At 38.0% G+C, this 23,975-nt stretch overlaps 1 protein-coding gene across 2 annotated transcripts in view; it reads left to right on the forward strand.

The window, feature by feature from the left end:
- PPARGC1A (PPARG coactivator 1 alpha) overlaps nucleotides 1-23,975 on the forward strand; it is a 98,389-nt gene that overhangs the window by 57,609 nt on the left and 16,805 nt on the right. Inside the window, exons 4-10 of one of the 2 annotated variants that reach the window (XM_070398619.1) lie at nucleotides 1,115-1,237; nucleotides 2,108-2,312; nucleotides 6,558-6,603; nucleotides 6,713-6,786; nucleotides 18,566-19,481; nucleotides 20,075-20,179; nucleotides 20,330-20,450. In XM_070398619.1, the coding sequence (XP_070254720.1) occupies nucleotides 1,115-1,237; nucleotides 2,108-2,312; nucleotides 6,558-6,603; nucleotides 6,713-6,786; nucleotides 18,566-19,481; nucleotides 20,075-20,179; nucleotides 20,330-20,450 (1,590 nt within the window). The remainder of the gene's footprint in view (nucleotides 1-1,114; nucleotides 1,238-2,107; nucleotides 2,313-6,557; nucleotides 6,604-6,712; nucleotides 6,787-18,565; nucleotides 19,482-20,074; nucleotides 20,180-20,329; nucleotides 20,451-23,975) is intronic. The other variant, XM_070398628.1, reaches the window with a different exon arrangement.

A 23,975-nucleotide genomic window follows, 5' to 3' on the forward strand; every position in this document is an offset into this window, starting at 1 on the left:
AGAAGAAAATCTCTCGTGATTATTATTTTTTCCCAATTTTCTCCATTTGTCAGTATTGTTGGCTTTGCTGTCTAGGACTCTGATTTCTTTACATTCATCCACACATTTGGCTCAACTAAGAGGTGCTATTGACCTAGAGTCATACTGCATGTTCAAGCAGGGAGGTCCTAGAAGACCCTCAAGTTAAACAAATAAACAGAGGTCAAAAGAGTAAATTCTTTGTCTAAGCCAGAACCCACATCTCCTGACTATTCATTTACAAATATATATATATTTGATTTCAGAGATGAAGGGAGAGGGAGAGATAGAAACATCAATGATGAGAGAGAATCATTGATTGGCTACCTCCTGCATGCCCCCTACTGGTGATCCAGCCCCCAACCTGGGCATGTGCCCTGGACAGGAATGGAACCTGGGACCCTTCAGTCTGCAGTGGATGCTCTATCGACTGAGCAAATCTGTCTAGGGCTATTTATAAATCTTCATCAAAGATAGACATTCTTTTATTACAAGTGTTCTTTGAATCAGTAAAGTATTATACTTTATTGTGCAACATGACTCAGAACATCACAGAATCTTTAATTTATTGCTACTTGATTCATTTGGGTTGTTGATGGGAAAATGTCCATATACTCCCTCCCCAAGCCCCAAATCCTCATTTAGCAAAGCAGCTTTTCCCACCCTGTAGTGGTTTGGAAATCCTGTTAGGAAGATCCTTTTCCCTTATTTTATATAAATGAAATATTGAGATAGACAACACTAAGTCTCAAATGTAGGAAAAGGAAATAGTTTCAGAGGTGGTAGTGTAATGCCAAACTTCTTCTTAGTTTTTAAAAATACATGTTTGTGGGGGTAATGTGGAGATAAGGACACATATGTAATAACTTAATCAATAAAAAAAACCATTCTGAAAGAATGCACAAAAAATAAAAAATAAATAAAGATACATGTTTTTTAGAGCTTTTGTGCTGAGGTGTGATATAATGAAAGAGTGATAGAATTACTTTTTATCATTACAATTACTGAATTTTAAGTTTGAAATTTTAATAACTTATTCTAATGCTCAGAAGACTCATAACTCTCTTGCTTTTCCCCTTCTCTGATATGTTTCTAGCTTAAGAAGCTCTTACTGGCACCAGCCAACACTCAGCTAAGTTATAATGAATGCAGTGGTCTCAGTACCCAGAACCATGCAAACCATAGTCACAGGATGAGAACAAACCCTGCAGTTGTTAAGGTACAAAAGGAAACTTTTTTAATACAGGAGGGGAAGTCACAGAGGGTTTTTGCTTGAAGCTGTAAAACAAGTCGTGGGCTTATTTACGGTGTTCATTGGGCTGGGCACCTGCAGCTGCTTCACGATGCTGAAACCGATGACGAAATGGGTGTCCAAAAGCAGCACTCCAGCCGCTGTAAACCAGGCAGAGTCCATTTACACTTTGTCTTTGGGCAATTGGAATGGAAGCTCTGCCGTCTGTTGCTCCTTGCCCATTTTATTAATACATGCAGCAGTGCGGGCTGCAATTCAATTTGCTGATAGGCTGGTATTAACTATAAGTGACTTTAAGATGCAGGGTTGCTGTTTTGCCAGCTGTCCAACCTGAGAAAGATTGCTCTGGAATCACCGCAAAAGATCGGTCTCTGCCATTAATTGGATGGAATGCTGGCAATGACATAATTCGGTTAGCGGGCTGTATTAAACAATGTTTGTCTTGCCATTCACTGTGAGTGAAAACGGAGCGTTAAGGGGTACTTAAGAGAATTGTGAATACTGGGCTCTGGCAATCAATGGCAAATTAAGGTTTAAACCAGCTTATTTTTTTTTTTTTATTCACAGTAAAGGCGCTGTAGGGTCTTGTTAGTTACATGTTGCTGAGTAAGAACATTGAAATGTAGGAGAAATGAAATAAAAAGCTGCATAAATGTCATTTAGGAATCTTAAATGTAATTTTCTTTCCTTGTTCTGCAAACAATTATTCACAGCTCATAGACCCAGTACACTTAGACTGAACACTTCATTGAAAATCTCATCTCTTCAGAAAACCTATATCCATTCTGCTAAGGTTCAGTTCACTAATTTTAACTTTCTTTATGCCTTGTTTTTAAGACCGAGAATTCATGGAGCAATAAAGCGAAGAGCATTTGTCAACAGCAAAAGCCACAAAGACGTCCCTGCTCGGAGCTTCTCAAGTATCTGACCACAAACGATGACCCTCCTCACAGCAAACCCACAGAGACCAGGAACAGCAGCAGAGACAAATGCACCTCCAAAAAGAAGTCCCACACACAATCGCAGTCGCAACATTTACAAGGTAGGTTGGGGACCAAAACATACTCTGTGGGTGAGAGCGCTGAAGGGAGAGCCAGCATACACCGGGCTGGCGAGGCCCAAACTGTGGGCTTCCATTTCCACAGTTTCACTCTGGAAAGAGAATTCAGCACTTCACTGTAGATGGGGGGGAAAAATCCTTCCGTGAACACAGGTTGAACATATCCTATTTAGCTGATATGCAGCCTGATTCACAATCACCCAATGGTCCCTGAAATGTTAGCCGAGTGGGGGGCGGGGGTGGCGAAGTGGGGAGCACTGAAACCTCAGATGAGGTTTACATGAGCTCTGAAAATGCTGAGGTCATTGAAGTTCTGGGCAGGCTGGGCTAGGGGATTCATTACAGAGCTTTTATTTTTTTTCCTCTTTCAATAATGGAAAAAATAAGGCATTGTTGACTTGCTGTGTATGTACCTAAAGAAATTGTAAATAACAATTATGCAGCCTCTTGTGGTTACTATGTGCATTCTTTCCTATTTTTTTTTAAGAGTACATCTTAGGCTCACAGATTTTATTTTATTTTTTTTGTAAATAAGGATTTGGAAATTCCTAGAATTTTAAAAATTTGCTTTCTATCTGAAGAAATGATTGCCTAGATTAAATGAAACAGCCAGATTGATTTTTTTATTACCCCCATACGTTATCAGAAGGCTTCTGAGGCAGATCAGGCTGATTTGGGGAAAACCTCTCTTGGCAGAGATAAAATTTTCTTTTGTTTTCGGCCCCTCCTTTCAAGATATTCTAGTCTTACAGGTGCAAAAAGAACTTGTAAAAGTTGCCGTTGCTTAAAAATATCGCAGTTTCCAAGTGAAGTTGACCTCTACCCCTGTAGTGGAAGTAGGCATTTGCTAATATAGTATTTATAAACACCCACCTCTTTTTTTCCCTTTTGTTTTCCCAACTTCCCCGTGCAGCTACAGAGCGGTAGCCCCACCTCCCTGTTATGAACCATGATTACTTTGCACAGGTATGCTGCTGCTGCTGCTGCTTTTCAACAGTATTTTCTTTCCCAGTGTTTTGACTTTCCCTCTCTCATCCCCAGCTCACCATAAACCCAGATTTTTCAGGAACCTTCCTTTAATATGTTAAGTTGTCTCCCAGTTAGGCTTTTCCTGGTGGCTATCTCAAAATCACTACCCATCCCTTTCTGCCAGTTCAGGGAAATATATTTATGGACAGGAGTCAAATTCTCTTAGCTTGCTTAGGCCTGATGGGCCCCTCACACACTGCAAGAGTTTTTCCCAAAGCAGAACCAGTCTGCTGGGCGATAGACACATAGCTGTCCAAGGCCTCAGGTGAGGGAAAGCCAGCTGGGCTTGCTCTAGTGAGTGAATTGAAGAATTCACTGCTACTCCCCACCTTCTGCTAGTCATGCATTCGTTTCTGGAGACAAATATGAAGTCCTGAGCTCGATGAAGTCTTGGAGGCAGTAAACCCAGCCCAGCAGCACATTTCAAAGCTCTTGTTTTGAAACTTTAATTGGCCCTTTTAGATTTTGAGGTTCTTTTTTTTTTCCAATTTTTAAATTTGCTTACCAGTAAATATTACTGTACACTGTTGCAAACCATGGCAGTGAGGAACTAAATTGGCCTATGGGGGAAATATTCTTTAGAAGAGACATGATGTATGTGGTTTGTTTTTTTTAAGGTATTTGTCTGTGGTGAGGCATAAAGAGTTTATCCCAGAACAAAACCTTTTGACAATATAGTTATATATAAATATAACTATATTTATATAGTTATAAATATTTATATTTATAATATATTTATAATATATTTATAATAAATATATAAATATATATATTTATATATATTTATAATATATATAAATATATTATTTATATAATATATAAATAAATAACTATTTATTCTTGTAGTTATTAAAGTCCTAAAACAAAACAAACATGGCTGGCTGTTAATAACCAACAGGAAATAAATGCTCAGCTTCAGGGATTACTTAAATTATTATCAAAATTTGAAAGAAAGACACGTGAACTCTTGGAGATGATACTGAGAGATTCTGCTGAGGTTACCTTTCTTAATGTATTATAATTTTTTTCTCACTGAACTTCCTGTTTGTTCTTTGTAACATGGTGACTTCAGGTTCTTTCAAGTTCTTTGGGATAATAGTCTGGCCTTTGGTACTTGTTTGTGTCCCCCTCATTCACTTATTCATTCATTTGCTAATGTATTCATTCACTAAAAATACCATGTTCTGCATAAAAAAGATGAATTCCTGCCCTCAAGGATCAGTGTGGATTAAAGTCTCTGGAACAGTGTGGATTAAACTCTGAGTGAACCAAAGCAGGCTCTTATCATGAGCTTTTGTGAGCCTGGACATATTCAGTGATTAGAGTCTATATGTGGTTTCAGCTGTACCCTTCCCCTATGGCCCTCATTTCCTGTTGCCTTTTGTCCCATTAAATATCTCCATTGCCTACTCCCTCCTTCCATTGTCCTTGACCTTACCTATACCCAACTACCAGAATTTTGGGGGTCTTCCTTTGAGCATTTCAGAAAGCCAACTCTACATCTTGAAAACTGGAATTCTAGTGACTGATTTTCCATGTGCTTTTATTGTGTGTGATAGCACATAGTTCATAGATAGACATGTTCTATAGAACCCACATGCATTATTGTAATTATTAGTTGAACACCTTAAAAGTTTGTAAAGTTCCTTCATAAGTGTGTTCTTTTTGAAAGGTTCATTATATCAGACATACCAAAAAAAATAATGTAAGACCAGTTCATTTATCTGTTTATATGGAAAAGCCAATCAATCAATGTACCTAATTTGTAGAAGACAGCATGAGTTTCATATTACTGAATGCACATTGGATAGATGAGAAACCATTCCATTGTTTAAAAACTAAATCTAAATCTACAAATTATATATGTAAATACTATTTATCCAAGTAAAGTACCTAATTTCAGCCTAATTTGGATATAAATAATATTTTCACATTTCAAAAGACCTTAATTACTGGGGTTGATTAATTTGCTTGAATATCTATTGGTTGCAGTCTCTTTTGATAATAGGAGAAAGGAAACATATTCTGGGCCAACTCTGTCAGTAGCTATTTTTATGGCTCTGACAATATCTTTTAGCATCTCAAAGATTTTTCTCAGGCTTCTCCTCCATAAAATAAGGAAGATTATTCTAAAGACCGTTTTTATTTCAATTTTGTGATTTTCATTATTTAAATGACTACCTTTTGAAAGTAGTTATTTTACTGAGAAAAAATTGACATATGTATACATATATCTTTGTAGGTAGGCATATATATAAATAAGTAGAGGCCCAGTTGTGCACTGGGGCTGCCTGGACCCCATGGCTGCAGCCCCAGCTTCCTCCCAGAAGGATGTCTGGGAGGACATCAGGTCTAATTAGCATATTGCGCTTTTATTATTATAGATATGTAGATATACATCCCAAGGGCATTTCTCATTATGCTTCCCCCTCCTTCTGTTCAAAATATAAGACTGCTGAAGAGTAGCAATTGAAATTTTGGAGTAAGAAGAAGTTTCTTACTTCACCCTTTATAATTGGGAAATGCCTTCTGTAACAGGTAAAATTTAGGAAGCATAAAGGGAAGTAGGTGAGCTCTCCTTACAAAGCTCTGGGTCTCTCAACTGATAAACATAGTATCTTACTTTACTTGTTTATCAGATTTGAGAATCTGAGCCCCTTTTCAACCATCTGGATCAATGTCCAAAATTTGCCATAATCTCTGAATTCATTTTAGTGAAGGGAATGGTTATTGGGTGAGCTTTGGCCTCATACAAATAACCTATTCTCAGGCTAGATATAAAATTATATGTTTTAGGAGAAAAATCAACTGAATATTCATAACGTTCTGTCATCTTGTAGTTACTCTGCTCTTTTCTTGTCTAAACAAACCGTGTACTGTATTCCAAATTCAAATAGAAAACATTATTTCCTTCTGATGGTATAATGCACATTTGATATCCTTAACAGGGATGCTACTTTTTTTTAAAACTCTATTTTTGTATGTTTTTTGAATGGTAGTTCTCTGATACAAATGTCGTTTGGATTTTTTTTTTTTTTTTTTAGCATAATGGACTGTTGTCTGACTTTGATCTAATATTCAGGGATTTCCTTACTTTTGATTTACAGTTTCCAGTTTCCCACCTGACAGTTGTAGCAAGAAAACAAATCTAAAAAAACACTCAATATTTCATAATTAGTTTCCTTTTTTTTCCTTTAGCCAAACCAACAACTTTATCTCTTCCTCTGACCCCAGAGTCACCAAAGTAAGTATTAAGAAATGTAACCATTTTCAGAAAGGGAAGGGGGTTCTAATACATTTGGCTACAGCAACTCCATTTCAGTTTGTTTTTATAAATGTGCCATATCTTCCAGTGACCCCAAGGGTTCCCCATTTGAGAACAAGACTATTGAACGAACCTTAAGTGTGGAACTCTCTGGAACTGCAGGTGAGCCTCACATTTTACTTGGAATTGTGTGTGTGCATGTGTGTGTGTGTGTGTGTGTGTGTGTGTGTGATGAATATATGTTAAATAGATTGTTTTCTTTGTGTGATTAATGACAATAATAGAGAACAAACAACATTGGATAAGAAGTTGTCTATAAATATTTCTAGTTGTTTACTTTCTTTAAGAGATGATATTTATTGTGGGTCAGACTTGAGCAAGAGTCTGGTGTATAAAGGGTGGGGCAAAAGTAGGTTTACAGTTGTTTGTATGAAAATAATACAGTAATTAATAAATAATGCAAGAATAAACTGTTTTGCACACTCACAACTATAAACCTACTTTCGCTCCCTCCTCCCCCATATGTATTACTGCTTTGGATCCTCAACCCTATTTCAGATTAAGACACCACAACTTGAGTAGTAGGAGAAATGAATATTTACTGATCTCCCTCTCAATAAATGTGTCAGGCACTTCATTGGTTTGGACTAATTTCATAAGACCTCATAAGAATGGTGGTACTTCTCTCATTTTTAAGATGAAGAAATAAGGTTCAGAGATGTTGAGTAACTTGCCCAAGATCACAGAGCGAGAAAGCAAGGAGCAAAGGTTTAAAGCCAGGTTTACTACTTCTCAATGCTTCACTTGGAATGTTTTCTCACTCTCTGGTGTGCCTAACAGTGCAATGCTCTCCTCTGTATGTTACCATTTTAATATCTTTTCAGCAAAGGAGAAACATGAAAATATACCCATTCACCAATACAAAACGTTCTTATATATATTTTAAAGAAGAGCTATTTCCTTCACCATTTGGACTTCTGAACTCATTTAGCCAGTCTTGACTTCACATACAGAAGAGGAAGGAGCACTAAAAACTTGGACTGAACTCTGAGAAACTTACTAAACCAAGAGTTCCAAAGCAGACTTCTGATTTGGTTGTAAATGGTGCCTTTGCACAGAGCTTTAAGTTTCGGGACTTGAACCCCACCAGAAGGTGAACCTTAGGATGTCTGAACAAGAAATTTTTTGGCTCTGGCCATTGCTGATAAGGGTAAAGGAACAGTAAGTTAAACAAGATGCTTTCAACCAGAACCACAGTGCCTACATGCACCGTGGTCATTGTGGCTAAGTTTAATTTCACACTTTGAGTTCCCTAAATTACCTTCATATGAAAGATCTATTGCATGATCGCACAATTTGGTAAAACAGTAGAGTAGTTAATTTCATGGTATTTACATATATTTTATATGTGTGTATGTATGTAGACTCATATATATATACATATATACAAATATATCTTTATATGCATATACACATATACTTACATATATATTTGCTTATAAGCATAGGCATACATAATTGTTTAAATGAATTATAATTTACATATATGATTATAAGTTATTCTTTTGTGTATATACTGCATGCAGTAGAGGTCTTCATATCAGATCAATGAGAATGAGTATTTGGTGGTTTTATCCAAAGTGTTGATTAAAGTATACTTTTGTCTTGTCATTTTACTTTTGCTTAAAACATAAATATACATTAAAATATCCAATTTTGGTGGAAAACAGAAACCTTTACTTTGAACCTAAGTAGGCGAACTTAAGTAGGCATCTTTCTGTCACAAGCCTCACTAATAATGCATTGTGGATGGTCCCATTTTTTGTTTCTTACTTTTTGAAATAATAGAGTTAAAGATATTTGTGTGGTACTCTTAGTATAGAACCATTCTAGATTTTTATGACTTTGATATAAATTGCAATCATAAGTCTCCATTTTTCCTCAGTGCTTTTCATTAGCACCAATCTACAACATTTGACAGCCCTTCATTTAGTCTTTATGGGGTCTTTTTATAGAAACAATTTTTTTACTGATATTTTATTTACATGATATTTTATTTTCTCACATAATTTTAGTCACCAGTATAATGGACATTAACTGGTTTGGAAAAATGGCCTACTGTGACAAGTTAACTGAAAGGAATCTATTAACTAAAAATGTTCAGAATGTTGTATTAGTCAGTTACTTTCTTTTAGAGAGGGTTGAGAAAGTTTCCATGATATATACCAAAACCAAGATTGGTATTAAATAAATACTTTTTTATTATTCTTTAATTATAAATAATAAACTTTACTGTAAAAATGTCAATAATATAAACTGGTAGAAAAATTATTCATGGTTCTAAGATACAAAGATAACTATGTCATTGTTTTCTATGGGTATTTTTATATATCTGTGATCTTTTTGTATATATTCATATATATGTGAATTTGCTTCCCCAGTTTTCTATTAACATTTTAATGATGAATTTTTGTATCATCATGGTCCTTTATTATAATGCTTTTAGGATGCAATATAACCTTAGTTTGAATAGGTACATCTAAATTTACTTATTCATACCCCTACTGTTATATATTTAGGTTGTTACTGCAGTGGACATCTTCATTCATAAATGTCTTATTCTGATTTTCTCAAAATAAATTTATAGTAGTTATTCATACTGAATATAAGGACATAAATACTTTGGGGGCTTTGTGATATCTATTGCCACATTGCTTTCTGAAAAGGGTATTTCTATCTATAATCCTATTAACACTCTTTGGATACACTTGCTTTATTTCCTCCTCTCTAGCATTGGGTGTCTTTGTTTTTAAAATGTTTTGTTAATTTATGTGTATGAACATATCATTTAAATTGCATTTCTTCTATTAGTGAGATTATGTTGTTATAAAAAATCAATTACTTTGATTTTTTACCAGAAGTTTTAATGTTTCTCTTATTGATAACTAATTTTAAGCAATTTAGTCATAATTTTGATGGATAGTAGCCTACACTATTGAAAGGCAGGTAGAGATTTATAGAAAATACTTTAAAAGTACTTATAATCTTTAAAAACATATACAATGGATTTATTTCTGTCAGTGTACCAGAATTCTTCTACGTGTTTAAATCCCTTTTTCTTGGTGCTTTGAAAGATTATTGGGTACAATGGAAATCAATTTAACAACGTATTTTTCATGCCTACTCTGTGCTTGCAATATGATAGCTCTTGGTTGATGGATGAACAGCAAGTGTCAAACAGAGAGACTAATCCATGGAGCATAGTGCCATAGTAGATGCTAGTGAATGTTTTCCTGTTTAAGGAGTGGGCTCATAGGTTGTTCGGAGAAAAGAACACATTGTATGAGAAACATAAAGGGAAAATATCATTTATTATTTATAATGTTCAGTTACCTCCTAAGAAAGGTGGGCACAAGGGGCATTTTTTTAGTTTGTTGAGCATGGTGGCTGTAAGCATGAAGATGCAAATTAGAGAAGCGGTGGTAGGCCAAATTGCATTGCATCAGAGAAGAAATTTAGAGCTATAGGAAGACAAGGGGTGAGGAGGAACTTGGAGGATGCTGAGGAAAGCTGGAAGAAGTATGGAACATTCCTGGAGGGTGATGTATGGAGGAGGAGACTGGTGAGGGGGGGTTTGTTTTGCTTTTTTGGCAGAGCTATTGTGGATCTGAAATGTGTGATGTACATGATCTCCAGCTCCTCTAAAAACCTTGAGTAAAATTTGTTGTATAGTAGTGTTTGGAGAATGTGACCAACACCAGTTATGCCTCAGAGAATCACCGAAGGGAGGAACGAAGTTATCAAAGGGAACCCTATAACATGGCTTTGAGTTATATATAATGATTACAGAAGATTGAAAAGAAATGCAAAGGCAGTTCAGGACTGAAAGAAGCATTAAGACAATCTGATTATACAGTGAGTGAAGTGATCCATAGAAAGGAGTTTGGAGGGAATTGGACTCTCCATGTGGTAAACTTGGGGAGCCTTAAGGGAGAAAAATATGGGTATCAGATTTTGAAGTGTTCAGGTAGAAAGAGGAGAAGATATTGTTGGAGTAGAAGCAAGAAGGAAGGAAATCAAAGAGATATTTAGGAGAAAGGAATTTGACAGGGACAGTGAAATCAGCAAGGAAATATGCAAGATAACACAAGTACTTTCCCTCCTTCATCTTTTTATTTCTAGAACATTTTTCAATATCCTTACTCTTCTCTAGGGCTGAGATTCCTCAATTTTAAAGCCCTATTTATAATTCCCAAATGAAATTACTGTCTGACTCAAAGGACTAAATTATAGGTTCAAACTTAAAATCGCCAGTATTCAACCATTTTGGAAATACAAAAATGGCAATTTCATGTAGTTTAACCTGAACCAATACACTTTATAAGCAGTAATGCTCCAAATAAAAGTAATTTATTTTGATTTTCAAAAAACAGGTAGTGTAGCTTAGTGAAGCTGTGAGGAACATTGGCTCTGATATGGGACTAATCTAAGTTCAAATTCTGAATCTACCCCTATCTAGATTTATGGCTTTTGGTCAATTTAAGAAACTTCTGTCATTCTCAGGATCCTTATGCATCAAATGAAGATGATAAGTATACCTGCATTTTATTGAGTCACCATGAGGATTAAATGAGAGAAAACATGAAAAAGACTTGGTCCAGTACCAGCATATATGTGTTCAATAAGTATTAGCTATTTAACTACTATATTAACTTCATCTACTAAGGTCATTGCACATCTATTCATCTTTTGATGATCTTTAATTGAGTTAATGTTATCTCCTCTTTGGAACTTTAATATATGAAATTATGGGTTCTTATGGCAAAACCTCATTAAGTCCCCATGAAATTAAACATATACTGCTTTTTGTGTGGGTGTGGGATTTACCAAATCAAGGTAGAAATGTCCTCTTCGATATTCTCTCAACAACAGTTACTATTGCTACTAATTCTACAGCGTAGGCACTCCCTAATAGCACCGCACAGATATCATCTTTTTTACTCTCTGCCCAGTTAATTGTTGAGGAAAAAGTTTTATGTTGATTCTAGCTCCGTGGTGAACCCAGGGTTCAAAGCAGGTCTGTCTGACTAGACATTATGTTTCTTTCCTGAAGCCTGGATTTTAAAGATAGTAGTCGACATCTGTTATGTTAAATAGGTTTCATTTCACTTGCCAAGTGTCATTGATTGGTATTGGCTGCCAGGAGTGTTGTGTTGAGAAGGATTCTAAGGCCAAGTCTGTGCTCAGTAGGAATGTCATGATCAATTAGTGATGTCTGCCATAGGTGCAGCAGGGGGGGTGGACAGGGTAGAAACAGCATTCGTGTTGTTGATTTGTTGATCCTGGGTCTACAAACTTAATCTGTTGGGTTGTGGCAGAAGAATCATACTAAGCTGTTGCCCAAGCTTTTCTGATGTCTTGTTTTCCTTTACTCTGACAAATTTTCGTGAAATTTTCCAAACATTTCAGTGGAAATATAAAGAGTCAACAAAATTCTAAGACCTCCTGAATAATCCCTCTGTCCCATCTGCAGAGTCTTTGGGAAACAGGAGGGATGAGATAGGAAGTTTGCTTTAGTAGGTATTGCCAGCTGGTCTGACTTTGTGATTGTCCCAAACTAGCTCATTTTGGCTGATAAAAAAAACACTTCTCTTTTACAGGTGTAAAAACTAATGTGATTTCAAAATACAGTAGCTGTTAGTAAAGCAAGATGAGAGAAAAGAGAATGCTCTTTTGGCAGACGGCATTCAACTCTATTGCATATGGAAATTTTCAGAGCACTAGACTTTTTGTTTCTCAAATGGTAATGGCAAAGCAATGTCAGCTGAACAAGATGATGGTTTTAACCACAAGACAGGAAGAAATTTGGTTAGGGACCAGAGTGACTGACCCCAAAATTTCATGGATATGTATAGGCACATGCATCTGTAAGTTGTTTTATTGTTATTACTATACAAGTAATAAAAAGCAATATAACTAATTTATAACTAATTAGGGAAATGAGAGGAGCAACATAATCAGCAATCTCATCCCCCTAACACACTAAGTCTTAGCAACCTTTTTCTTCCTTTGATATATTTTCCCCCCATGGTTTTGATGATAGTGGGCGTATAATTTGGTCTCATTTATTTTTCACTTAATGTTTTTCCTCGGTTTAAATGGGCAATCATTCAAAGTGCACATCAATGGACTTGCATTTAAAAAAACCCACTCATTAACCAATCAATTTTTAACTTTTTAGTCTTCTTTTATGTGGAGTTTTATATTTTCTTTTTTAAACTTCCCACTTAAAAGTTCATTGTGCTGGATGGGATATTGACAAACAGCATAAATTTGCTCTACCCTGTCTGTATATACTTCTTTTGTATGTGACTTATCTTTGGGGAAATAGACCAAAGCAAAATATGAGCCATGGTCATTAGTTTTCAAAGGAAAAACCACAGCATCAGAGAACTGGAAAATGATTTTGACAGATCATATAATCCATTCCTGGGCCCGAAGAGTCCAAGGAACAGAGATCCAACAAGTTCTCTTTACAGCACATTGCAACTTTTGCCAACTCTGACTGTCAGGAATTCCTTCCATATTTCAAACATATCATTCATTTTCTCTGTTTAATCTCATCCATCTTGACCCAACCTTGGGAAAGATAATTTCTTTGTTCTGTTTTCTTTCTGGAAATGGTACTATCGTGTTTCTTTAAACAAGAATCACAAAGCAATTTCCTCTCCCTTATTAGCTTGGGAGGCTTTGGTGGCAGACACCTGGAAAACCAGGTCCGTTTCATTCTCACCCTGCTCCCCTTCCTGCCCCTGCTCTGCGGGAGAGTGCACAGGGTCAATGATAAGATCTTCATCTTCCCTGAGCAACAGTTGGGGAATTAGTCACATGTCACAGGAATGTTCTGAAGCTTTGCTGTAAGGCCAGTTTGTTCCCCTGCAATCAGGGGTGATATAGGAAATACTTAAAAAGTAATAGGGGTGGAGGCACTCTGGGCCAGAGCAGGGTGTGGGGGGCCCCTCCATGTCTACTGTTAACACTTTGGTTGCTGCTCTTATGGAGCTCCCAGGAGTCCTGGGGGTGGGCAGAGGGCACTGGAGGAGCTTAGGTTAAGAAATATTCTAACAATTCATGTAGCAATAACAGCTCATACCGAGTATCAGCCTTTCCTATGTCCTCTTGACACCTCCTCCAAGTTCTCGAGGCCCAAAGTATGTGAATAGGACAAGTCACACACTTCTGTTGGCCCGATCCTCCTTTTTTGGTGAGTTTTTAAACATACAGATACTCATCTTCTCGTTGTTTTTTCCTTAAGCAACAACTGAATTGGCGTGCGACAGAAGAAAAATCTCACTGTCAAATACACTCCAAAGCAAGTCCCAGATTTATCAGGAGATTCTGTAAAATGCTGTAAACTATTGCAATAAAGATCCTGCTGCAGTCATTGGGTGGATAGTGGAGCACAGAAAACAGAGCAGAGGACTCGCCATTTACCAGAGTCATTCAATTAAACAAAGAAACCCAAAAGAGAACTCCTCCAAGAAAATCGTTTTATGGCACATAATGAAAAACAAAACAAAACAAAACTTGCCTTCGACTTTTTTTTTTTTAAATCAAAGGGCTGTTTAAAACGATGACTGTAGAGTGTGTGCCACTTCTCCCGGATCTGCTGTGCAGAAGTGCGTAAGTGTGAGTGATGTAGAGGTACTTGTTTATTATAGAGCACATTTCAATGCAGTAATCATAAATATTGCTAAGGTTGTGCTCTGTTGAAATATGACCTACATACTCTTGATTGTTTGTGTTACGTGATTTGTCTGACACCCATTACATTCTGGGTAATAGCAGCCATTTGTTGCTCTGCACAGCAGGCTCTTTTGACAAAAGAAAATAGGCAGCAATAAAAAAGCTATAGGCTGAATTACATTCTGCACAGAGCTGCACTGCTGAGAGTTTGTGCAAGTGTGTTAACAATGCTCTGAACTGCCTCTTGTCAGCCTTCAGCCTGTAATGGCCATCTGTCCTCCCATAAATCTGTCGAAACCTGCTAAGTTCAAGAGAGAGCACGGAATATACCTTGTACTGTCAACACCAAAGTGTACACATTCCCCAGGAAATCAACACACAGGAAATAATCTGGAGGTTATGGGAGGCATTTGACTATTGGTTTAGGCTGGTGGGATGAAATGGAGAGTCCAGCGATTAGTGGGAAGATGAGCAAAAGTAGTGGCATAAAGGAATTGATATTGACTACTCTCCTACTGCAGGGGGAAAAATCTGGGCAGGGAAGATGGGGTGAGAGAAATCTAATTAGTTTGGGTGCAGCAAGGGGTCCCCTGTCCCATCAGCTGCTCTTAAAAGTTTGACACTATGTAGAAAGAAAAAAAAAGTGCTTCTTACATTGTTGTTTTGCTTTGGGTTTCAACTGTCTCTGGAAATAGATTTTCAATTAGGCACTGGTGGTTGGAGGTCTTGTGAGTCTTAAGATGTCTCAGTCTTGCTTGAAGGCACTCCCTGATTAAAGATGCTTCAGTAAACAGTAAAAAGTTTAAGGAATTATCTGCCCGTCCAGCTTGGCTCAGTGGTTGAGCGTCAACCTAGGAACCCAGAGGTCACAGTTTGATTCCCAGTCAGGGCACATGCCCTGGTTGTGGCCTCAATTCCCAGTGTGGGGCGTGCAGGAGGCAGCCAATCAATGATTCTCTCTCATCATTGATGTTTCTATCTCTCTCTCCCTCTCCCTTCCTCTCTGAAATCAATAAAAATATATATTAAACAATTTAAGGAATCACCTAAAATATTTTCCCCTACCCACCTACTCACTAATCCTAAAGTAACTTCCATCCACTAAGCAAGAAATTATTTGTTTTAACAAGTAGTGTACATAGAAATTTACAGCCCTGATAGTTTCACTCCCAGGGTCTGTTTGGTTATCTCAGAGAGTTTCTATACATTTTAAGCACATATGTAAGAATATACACTTCAGATTCTAAAGACACACTTTAATTTTTTCTCTTTATTAGAAAGAACTGAGCGGCCCCAGGGCGTAGTCTCTGAAACACCAATGGCTGGTGTGGGTAGCATCCAAGGCACAGTAGGAGTTCAGGGACTGTCCCTTCAGTTGCCACAGGCTGCCCCATACGTGAAGGAGGTGAACGGCTCTGTTTTTAACTCAAAGACACTACAATCAGGGTATCGCCACTCCCAAGAGCAACTTGAGAGTCACTTATTTAAGTGGTAATGAGCTTAGGTACTAGGACAAGGGTTTCACATGTTCAAGACTAAAAAGGGTTTCTATATTTAAAATCCCTAGATAGCTGAGTTATTTTTAGAACCAGTCTCTCTTTAATAGTGGCCTAATTTGGTGTTTCTGAAGTTTAGGCTTTCTTTTCATAAGCCTAGAATGTCTGTCAAAATACATGGACCTGAGTAGAAGGCAGTGTGCCTCATGGGCTCTGTAGGACAGTGGCTCTCTATATGTGGTCTGTGAACCAGCTCATTACAAATGTTTAACCAGCTTCCCAAGTGATCCTTGAGCCACTGCAATGTGGAATTCACCAGTGAAGGAGGATCTAGAAAAATAAAAACAAAAAAAAGAGTACAACTTTTTGCAAAAATAAGCCCAAGTTTTTGCTAAAATAAGACATCCTCCTAAGAGTTTATAATCTATTTGAAGAGACAAGATATAATTCACATTCAAAAAAGGTAAGCAAGACTATACAGCTATCTCTGATAAGTATCAAGTGGTTGATCCTGGCAGTAAGTTATTGGAAAAGTAAAAATTACCTTCATCTGAGGTGTCATGAAAAGATTTATGGAGTTAGGATTTTAGAATGTTGAATGTCATTTCCCCCAATTCAAGGGCTATGTATGTCATTTGGAATATTTGACTGTTATTTACTCAGCAAAGAGAGATTATCCAGCATTATTTCTTTGTGCATTTTAGTTTTCTATGAGAAATATTTGAGAACTTGTCATTTCTTTTCTGGGTATTAGTATCTTTAAATTTGTTGCCATGGTAATTGAAGGTAGCAAGTGGTAGAAATCAGTATGTGTGAATGGGCAATGCAGAAGGTAAAGAAACAAGAAAAGAAAGAAAAGGAAAAAGAGAGAGAAAAGAAAAGATTGACCACATAGGAATTTCTAAAATTGAGTAAAAGTCATATTTGTCCATGAAAAAGGGAAGAAAGGAGAGAGTGTCTCAGTAACCTGGGTGGTTCATTCAAGAATATGTCACCTCCTTATTATCTATAAGCAACGAGGGGTAGGCAGAGGGGCTGTTAATAAAGGGAAGCTTTTATGAGACTCAGATATTTCTCTTTGTGTTTGTATTTCCTGGTCTTTCTGAACTTTTCTGGGATGGATTTCCAAAGTGAAACCACTTTGCATTTTTGTCCCCTTTCTTCCCTCATAAGGCAGACTTAGCTATGCATAATAAAATTGCCAAAGAGTGGCAGAAACAATTTCATTTTAGGTAAAATGTCAATTTCTTCCATCTCTTTATTGTAAAGTAGGAGAGAGAGGCAGCATCTGCCTGTTCATACAAAAATTTCACGTGGCTTTCTGTGACCTACTTGGTTCTCTCTATATAAATACACACACACACACACACACACACACACATACACACACACTTTTTTTTCCAGTAAGGTAGAATTTCTTTGCCTTTCCTTGAAATGTGCAATTGCCTTAAGTCTAACCCCAGGCTTGTTAGCATACATGAAGTTCTTTTTTGCTGAATAGCATTCACCCATTCTTCTAAATAGAAAGTGTATTGTAAACTAAAATGTTCCCTCCAAAGCATGAAGTCATTTGAACTCCAGTCTTCCCTTCTTCAAAGTTCCTTGGACTCAGAAGCTGTATCGCAATTACCCTTCCTCGGTCTAAGGGGATGAGCATCACCTACTCAGGGGGGATGCTTCATAAGGCAACTATACTTCACGGACTCTCCCACAGGGACTGCTGATGGAACTTTCTGCCCTTCTGTAGAAAAATCATGAAAGGCAACCAACAACTGATGAGGTTTCCCCCTTTTCCTTTATTTAAAAAAATTTAAATTAGTTAGTTGCTGAAGCTTGAATTCCTTCAGTCCTTCAGCCTCATAACCTGCCCTAATGTTGGGCTCTAATAAAATGGTCCCCTGTCACTGCAATAATTCATGTTACTGTTCACTTTGGTTTCTGCTGCAGAACCATATTTTAGACAGAATGTATTAGTTATGCTTACAAGAATGTATTATACCTACATTAGCCATGGTTTACTAAGTTAATGAACTGTGGCGACAAAGAATTGTTGCCATCAAGTTGTAGAGTTGTCTAGTTCCCTGCCTTCCTATGTAGTATTTTACTGAACTTACCTCCATGTTGCCTATATCATTCCCACATTTGCCATCAGCCATCTATATTTTTTTTAAGTTTCCAAATTCGTTAGCTTCACTGGTAGATTTCCTTGATTGGACAAAACCCCTGAGCCACTTGCATCCTTGGCAGCATGCTTTGCAGACAAAAGCTACCAAAGCTGTTCCATGATTCCCCCGAGCTCCGCCGCGTTCATTTTCCATAATGCAGAGGATGTGATGCCCTTGAAAAAATCTGACCTTTGGTGGTGCCTGGTGCCGTGGAGGCCAGGAGGAATGCATTAATGCTTCCTGGAAAGCAGGTCTATCAGCATTGGTGTTTGAAATACACAATCTCATGACTCACACAGCTGCCTGGCACAGTTGATCCATCTTTTCTTGGAGACAGGAGCTTAGCGGGGAGAGAGTCACTTTTGCAGGTGTTGTCATGAATTTAGTTTCCTTCTTTTTCACCCAGTTTTAACCATTGTCTGAAATCTCAGTAAAATTAGGAAAATGTATTCTGGCATTTAAGAACATTATCTCTGTCTCTTCTCTCTTTCTCTCCCACCATTTTTTTTTATTTATTTTATTTTTTTGCCTTAGGCCTAACTCCACCCACAACTCCTCCTCATAAAGCCAACCAAGACAACCCTTTTAGGGCTTCTCCAAAGCTGAAGTCCTCTTGCAAGACTGTGGTACCTCCGCCATCAAAGAAGCCCCGGTACAGCGAGTGTCCTGGTACCCAAGGCAACAACTCCACCAAGAAAGGGCCCGAGCAATCTGAGTTGTATGCGCAACTCAGCAAGGCCTCAGTGCTCACCAGTGGACACGAGGAAAGGAAGGCCAAGCGGCCCAGTCTACGGCTGTTTGGTGACCATGACTACTGTCAGTCAGTCAATTCCAAAACAGAAATACTCATCAATATATCACAGGAGCTCCAAGACTCTAGACAACTAGAATACAAAGATGCTTCCGCCAGTGGGCAGGGGCAGATTTGTTCCTCCACGGATTCAGACACGTGCTGCATGAGAGAGACTCTGCAGGGGAGCAAGCAGGTCTCTCCTTGTAGCACCAGGAAACAGCTCCAGGACCAGGAGATCCGCGCCGAGCTCAACAAGCACTTCGGTCATCCCAGTCAAGCTGTTTTCGACGACGAAGCAGACAAGACCAGTGAACTGAGGGACAGTGATTTCAGTAACGAACAATTCTCCAAACTACCTATGTTTATAAATTCAGGACTAGCCATGGATGGCCTGTTTGATGACAGCGAAGATGAAAGTGATAAACTGAACTACCCTTGGGACGGCACGCAGTCCTATTCGTTGTTCGACGTGTCCCCTTCCTGCTCTTCCTTTAACTCTCCATGTAGAGATTCCGTTTCACCACCCAAATCCTTATTTTCTCAAAGACCCCAAAGGATGCGCTCTCGTTCAAGGTCCTTTTCTCGACACAGGTCGTGTTCCCGATCACCATATTCCAGGTCAAGATCAAGGTCCCCAGGCAGTAGATCCTCCTCAAGGTAAATCTTGTCAAAACCCACCCAGAGCATAAGGCATTCCCAGGAAGTAAAACAAACAAACAAACAAACAAACAAACAAAAAAACACCACAACCCACCCAAACCAAAAACATTTAAACCCACAGGCAGGCCAGCTCCTCACACTGCATTCGGGGTGTCACTGAACTAATGAGATTGTTGTTACACATACATCGCTCCTCATCTTCTCTTAAATTTGTCAGCCTTGAGCACAGTGCCTTGAGCCAGTCAGATCAGAGAGAGCAATTTGTAAGAAACTTGCTCATCTAACTTTTTCCATTACCTGGAGAGTTGCCCTGTGCAAGGATAGTTGAGATCCATGCAAGATAAAGCTGCCAGTGTACCAGACTGGCGCTCGGCGTTAACATCAATAAGAGACGCTGGAGAGAACACATCACTCCCAGACCTCTGAGCTGACTAGATGATCAGAAACTGTCACTGGGAAATCTCACTAGTCTCTAGGAAGAAAAAGCCAGTTTATGTAATACAGCGTTCCTGGGCATGTTCAGTCGTGCCGATCAACGGGGGTTAAGTGGCAGTTGCAAATGCCCTTTTTGTTTTTCTCCTCTCTCCCAGATCTTGCTACTACTATGAGTCAAGCCACTGCAGACACCATGCACACCGAAATTCTCCCCTGTGCTCGAGATCACGTTCAAGATCACCCTACGGCCGTAGGCCCAGGTAATGATGCGTGTCATTTTCCTTGGGCTCCTCTCATCTGGGCCTTTAGATGACAAGATGTTATCTAAACCCTGCCCCTCCCCAGTTTATTATTCATTTTGCTCGTGCCACTGGAGGTGGTTGACTTAATGATGAAGTTGTGTTTCTCAGGTATGACAGCTACGAGGAATATCAGCACGAAAGGCTGAAGAGGGAAGAATACCGCAGAGAGTATGAGAAGCGCGAGTCTGAAAGGGCCAAACAAAGGGAGAGGCAGAGGCAGAAGGCAATTGTAAGCAGCTTGGAGCTAACTTTCATTTCAAAGGAGGGTTTCTCTTTTGTTTCCTTTTTCTTTTTTTTTTTGTAGATTAAAAAATAAACTAAAGCCAAGGCTTTGTTAAAATATGCAATATTCAACCTCTTGAGATTAAAACATCAGTGAGTCCCCAATCTCCCTTCACATGACATGTAGACCGTACTGACCCTTTGGAGAACCAAATGTTAAATCAGTATAGTTCATTCATCTCATTCATCTTGAAGCTCATTACTGTGTTCAAAAATGGAGGCAGAAGAGAGTTATTCAGTCAGGCACTGGTTCCATCGGATCAAAGGATGAGTTCTTCTTGCTTTTTTCTCTGAGTGGAAAATGAGGAGGGATCACTGTTCTGTCTTTTTGGCAGGTGTGAGGATTATATTGTCCATGAAGAGACTGGGTCTCTTAGATTTAAAGGAGGCTGTAGAGGAAAATTTGCTAAGAAAGTCATCATTTCTTTCTTGTGCTGGGTCAACACCTAACTGGGCAGTTGACTCATCACATTTCTTATGAACTATTTGTCAATAACCTATTATGTATTTTGGCACCACTTATGGCAGGGCATTACATTCACATGACATATAGACCGTACTGACCCTTTACTGGAAAGATCCAGGTTATGTTAAATTAATTTTTTTCTCTGTGGGTCAGTACGTTTTTAGCAGCTGCTTACTAACTGATAGACTTTACCCCACCTCCCACCCATTGCTTATCAATCTAGACCTTGGGCCAGAACCAGTTTGGCTCAGTGGATAGAGCATCGGCCTGCAGACTCAAGGGTCCTGGGTTCGATTCTGGTCAAGGGCATGTACCTTGGTTGTGGGCACATCCCCAGTGGGGGGTGTGCAGGAGGCAGCTGATCGATGTTTCTCTCTCATCGATGTTTCTAACTTTCTATCCCTCTCCCTTCCTCTCTGTAAAAAAATCAATAAAATATATTTTTAAAAAACCACAAAAAACAAAAAAAAATCTAGACCTTGGAAGACAAATATGAGACACTCCAGTTGTCAGTATCTAGTGCTTGTCCATGGCAGACATTCCTAATCGATTATGGCACTGTTTCCCACCAAGCCCCTGTAGAGTCTCAGGGTGCTCCAGGGAGCCATGGCTAATCGATTAGAAATGGTACTGCTTTTGTTCATTGCAGCTGCTGCCTGCCTTGATAGCTGTTGAGAATCATTTCCATGAAGATCAGCTTTTGATATATCTTGCATACAAGAAAACCAAGACTTAGGGAATGGAATTTTAGAGGTTAGATGGATGTGGTTCCTTTAAGAAAACCACTGCCATCAACAAAATCTTGAAAAACCTACAGAAAAGAACTGACTAATGAAGTCAAAATCAAGCATTGGCCAACAGTTATCAGCTGGAAGAAAAAGGTTAAATGAGAGATTTGTTAATCATAGACACTCAAGGGGAAAAAAGGGAGATGTAATTGAATACTTAGGCTAAAGGTCTAGGGTGTTTGCTGTCACTTAACTTTAAATCTACCTAAGACTGAATCATGGGTCTTTTGCAAATTACAACACTTTTCCTCATTTTTTCTCAACTTTCAAATGAACTGCGATATTAAGATCCGCCAGAGTGTCATTAGTTAACACTTAAGAAGACTAATGAAAATTAAAAATTCAATATTTCTAATTTTGCTGTTTTTAATTAATAGCCTATTCAATAATTATAATAACTCACATTTATATAGTGCCATGTAGCTTACAAAGCCTTTTAATATGGCATATTATAGTTAATCTTTATAAAAGAGAACCATGTTGCATAAGCCTATAAGAAAAATAGTTATTTCAGTGTTTGCAAATTCATATTTTATAAAAGCCTTCATGTTTCTTTTTAGAAGTATGCCATTAAAGAGAGAGATTAATTATTTAATAATATGCTTACTCATTTGGGCAAAATACAGCATAGCTATAACCAAAGCTATATAAATAAGTGTAGATAAATTACATGTGCTTATTTTATTCCTTCAAAGATAATTTAGTGCCAAATACTTAGCTAGAGTCAAGAAAGGAAGGTAGTATTGAACAGTCTGTCTAACCTATGAGGGAAGGCAGGGGGTGAGGAGGTAAGAGATCAACAAAAGGACTTATATGCATGCATATGAGCAAAACCAATGGACACAGATGGGGACTTGAGGGATGAGGGCATGTGCTGGGGGGTGGGAGTGGCCGGGGAGAGGTTAATGGGGGAAAAAAGGAGACTTATGTAATATTTTAAACAATAAAGAATTTAAATTTCAAAAAAAAAGAAAGGAAGGAAGGTAGGTGCCTTTTTGCTAGTTAAACTCTTTCCAAATAGATCAAGTAGTGTGATTGATCTACCGTCCATAAGCATCTTGAGCCAAAAGCATCTTGAGGTCATCAACCTCAGCTTGAAAGCAGATACCACCCCCACCTTCTCATTGTGTCACAAATGTTGAATGTTCATAGTTAATTATTTGACTAAGACAATCTTTTATCAATTTTCTTTGAAAGATGGCTTTTATAGTGCAAATGACAACTTGGATTATATTAAAGAATTATAAAATAACCTTATATTTTTGAGAATTTTGACTTTTTTTAAAAAAAGCAACAATCTATGACCTAGAGATTGTTTACTGACACAGTGACCTATAGGTAGTAAGAGCTTAATATAAAGATTTGGGACTCACTGTTAAACCAATACCCACTTCAATAACTATATGCTATTTCTGTTTAACATAGTGAAAGCTCATGACTCTTTAGGTGACAAACATTTGCTTGGTTCTGGGGATATAAAATTAGGTAAGACCTGCTGTCCTACAGCCAGGGAGCTTAAGATAAAGATAAACAAAGAGGAAATGGGGTGTGTTAAGTGCTATTGTATAAGATACATCTAAGGTACTATAGTGGGCATGAAGACCTGGGAATGAGGGAGGTCATCCCTGAAAAGGGTGAGATTGATCTGTAACCAAAGGGATGGAAGGCAAAGGTTTGCTGAACCTGTGCTGTCCAACATAGTAGCCATTAGCCAAGTGGCTAATTCAGCTAGTCTCAAATTTGAATGCACTAAAAGTGTGATTGGATTTTTTTTCAATCTTTAATTTTTTTATTGATTAAGGTATTACATATGTGTCCTCATCCCCCCATTAACCCGCAACCCCCCTTCCACTCATGCTCTCATTCCCCTGTTGTCTGTGTCCATTGGTTGGGCTTATATGCATGCATACAAGTCATTTGGTTGATCTCTCCCACTTACCCCCACCCTCCCCTACTTTCCCTCTGAAGTTTGACAGTCTGATCGCTGCTTCTCTGTCTCTGGATCTGTCCCTGTTCATCAGTCTATGTTGTTCACTATATTCCACAAATGAGTGAGATCATGTGGATTTTAAAGATTACAAAAAAAAGGGTGTAAGATACTTCATTAATATTTTTATATCAATGACAAGTTGAAATGATATTTTGGATATATCAAGCTAAAAAAAATACATCATTAAAATTAACTTTCTGGCTCCTTTTTACTTTGAAAATGTGCTTT

The sequence above is a fragment of the Myotis yumanensis genome, unplaced genomic scaffold (assembly GCF_028538775.1).
Source record: "Myotis yumanensis isolate MYYU_CA2020_CCGP unplaced genomic scaffold, mMyoYum1.0.hap1 SCAF_1, whole genome shotgun sequence".
NCBI classification, from domain to species: Eukaryota; Metazoa; Chordata; class Mammalia; order Chiroptera; family Vespertilionidae; genus Myotis; species Myotis yumanensis.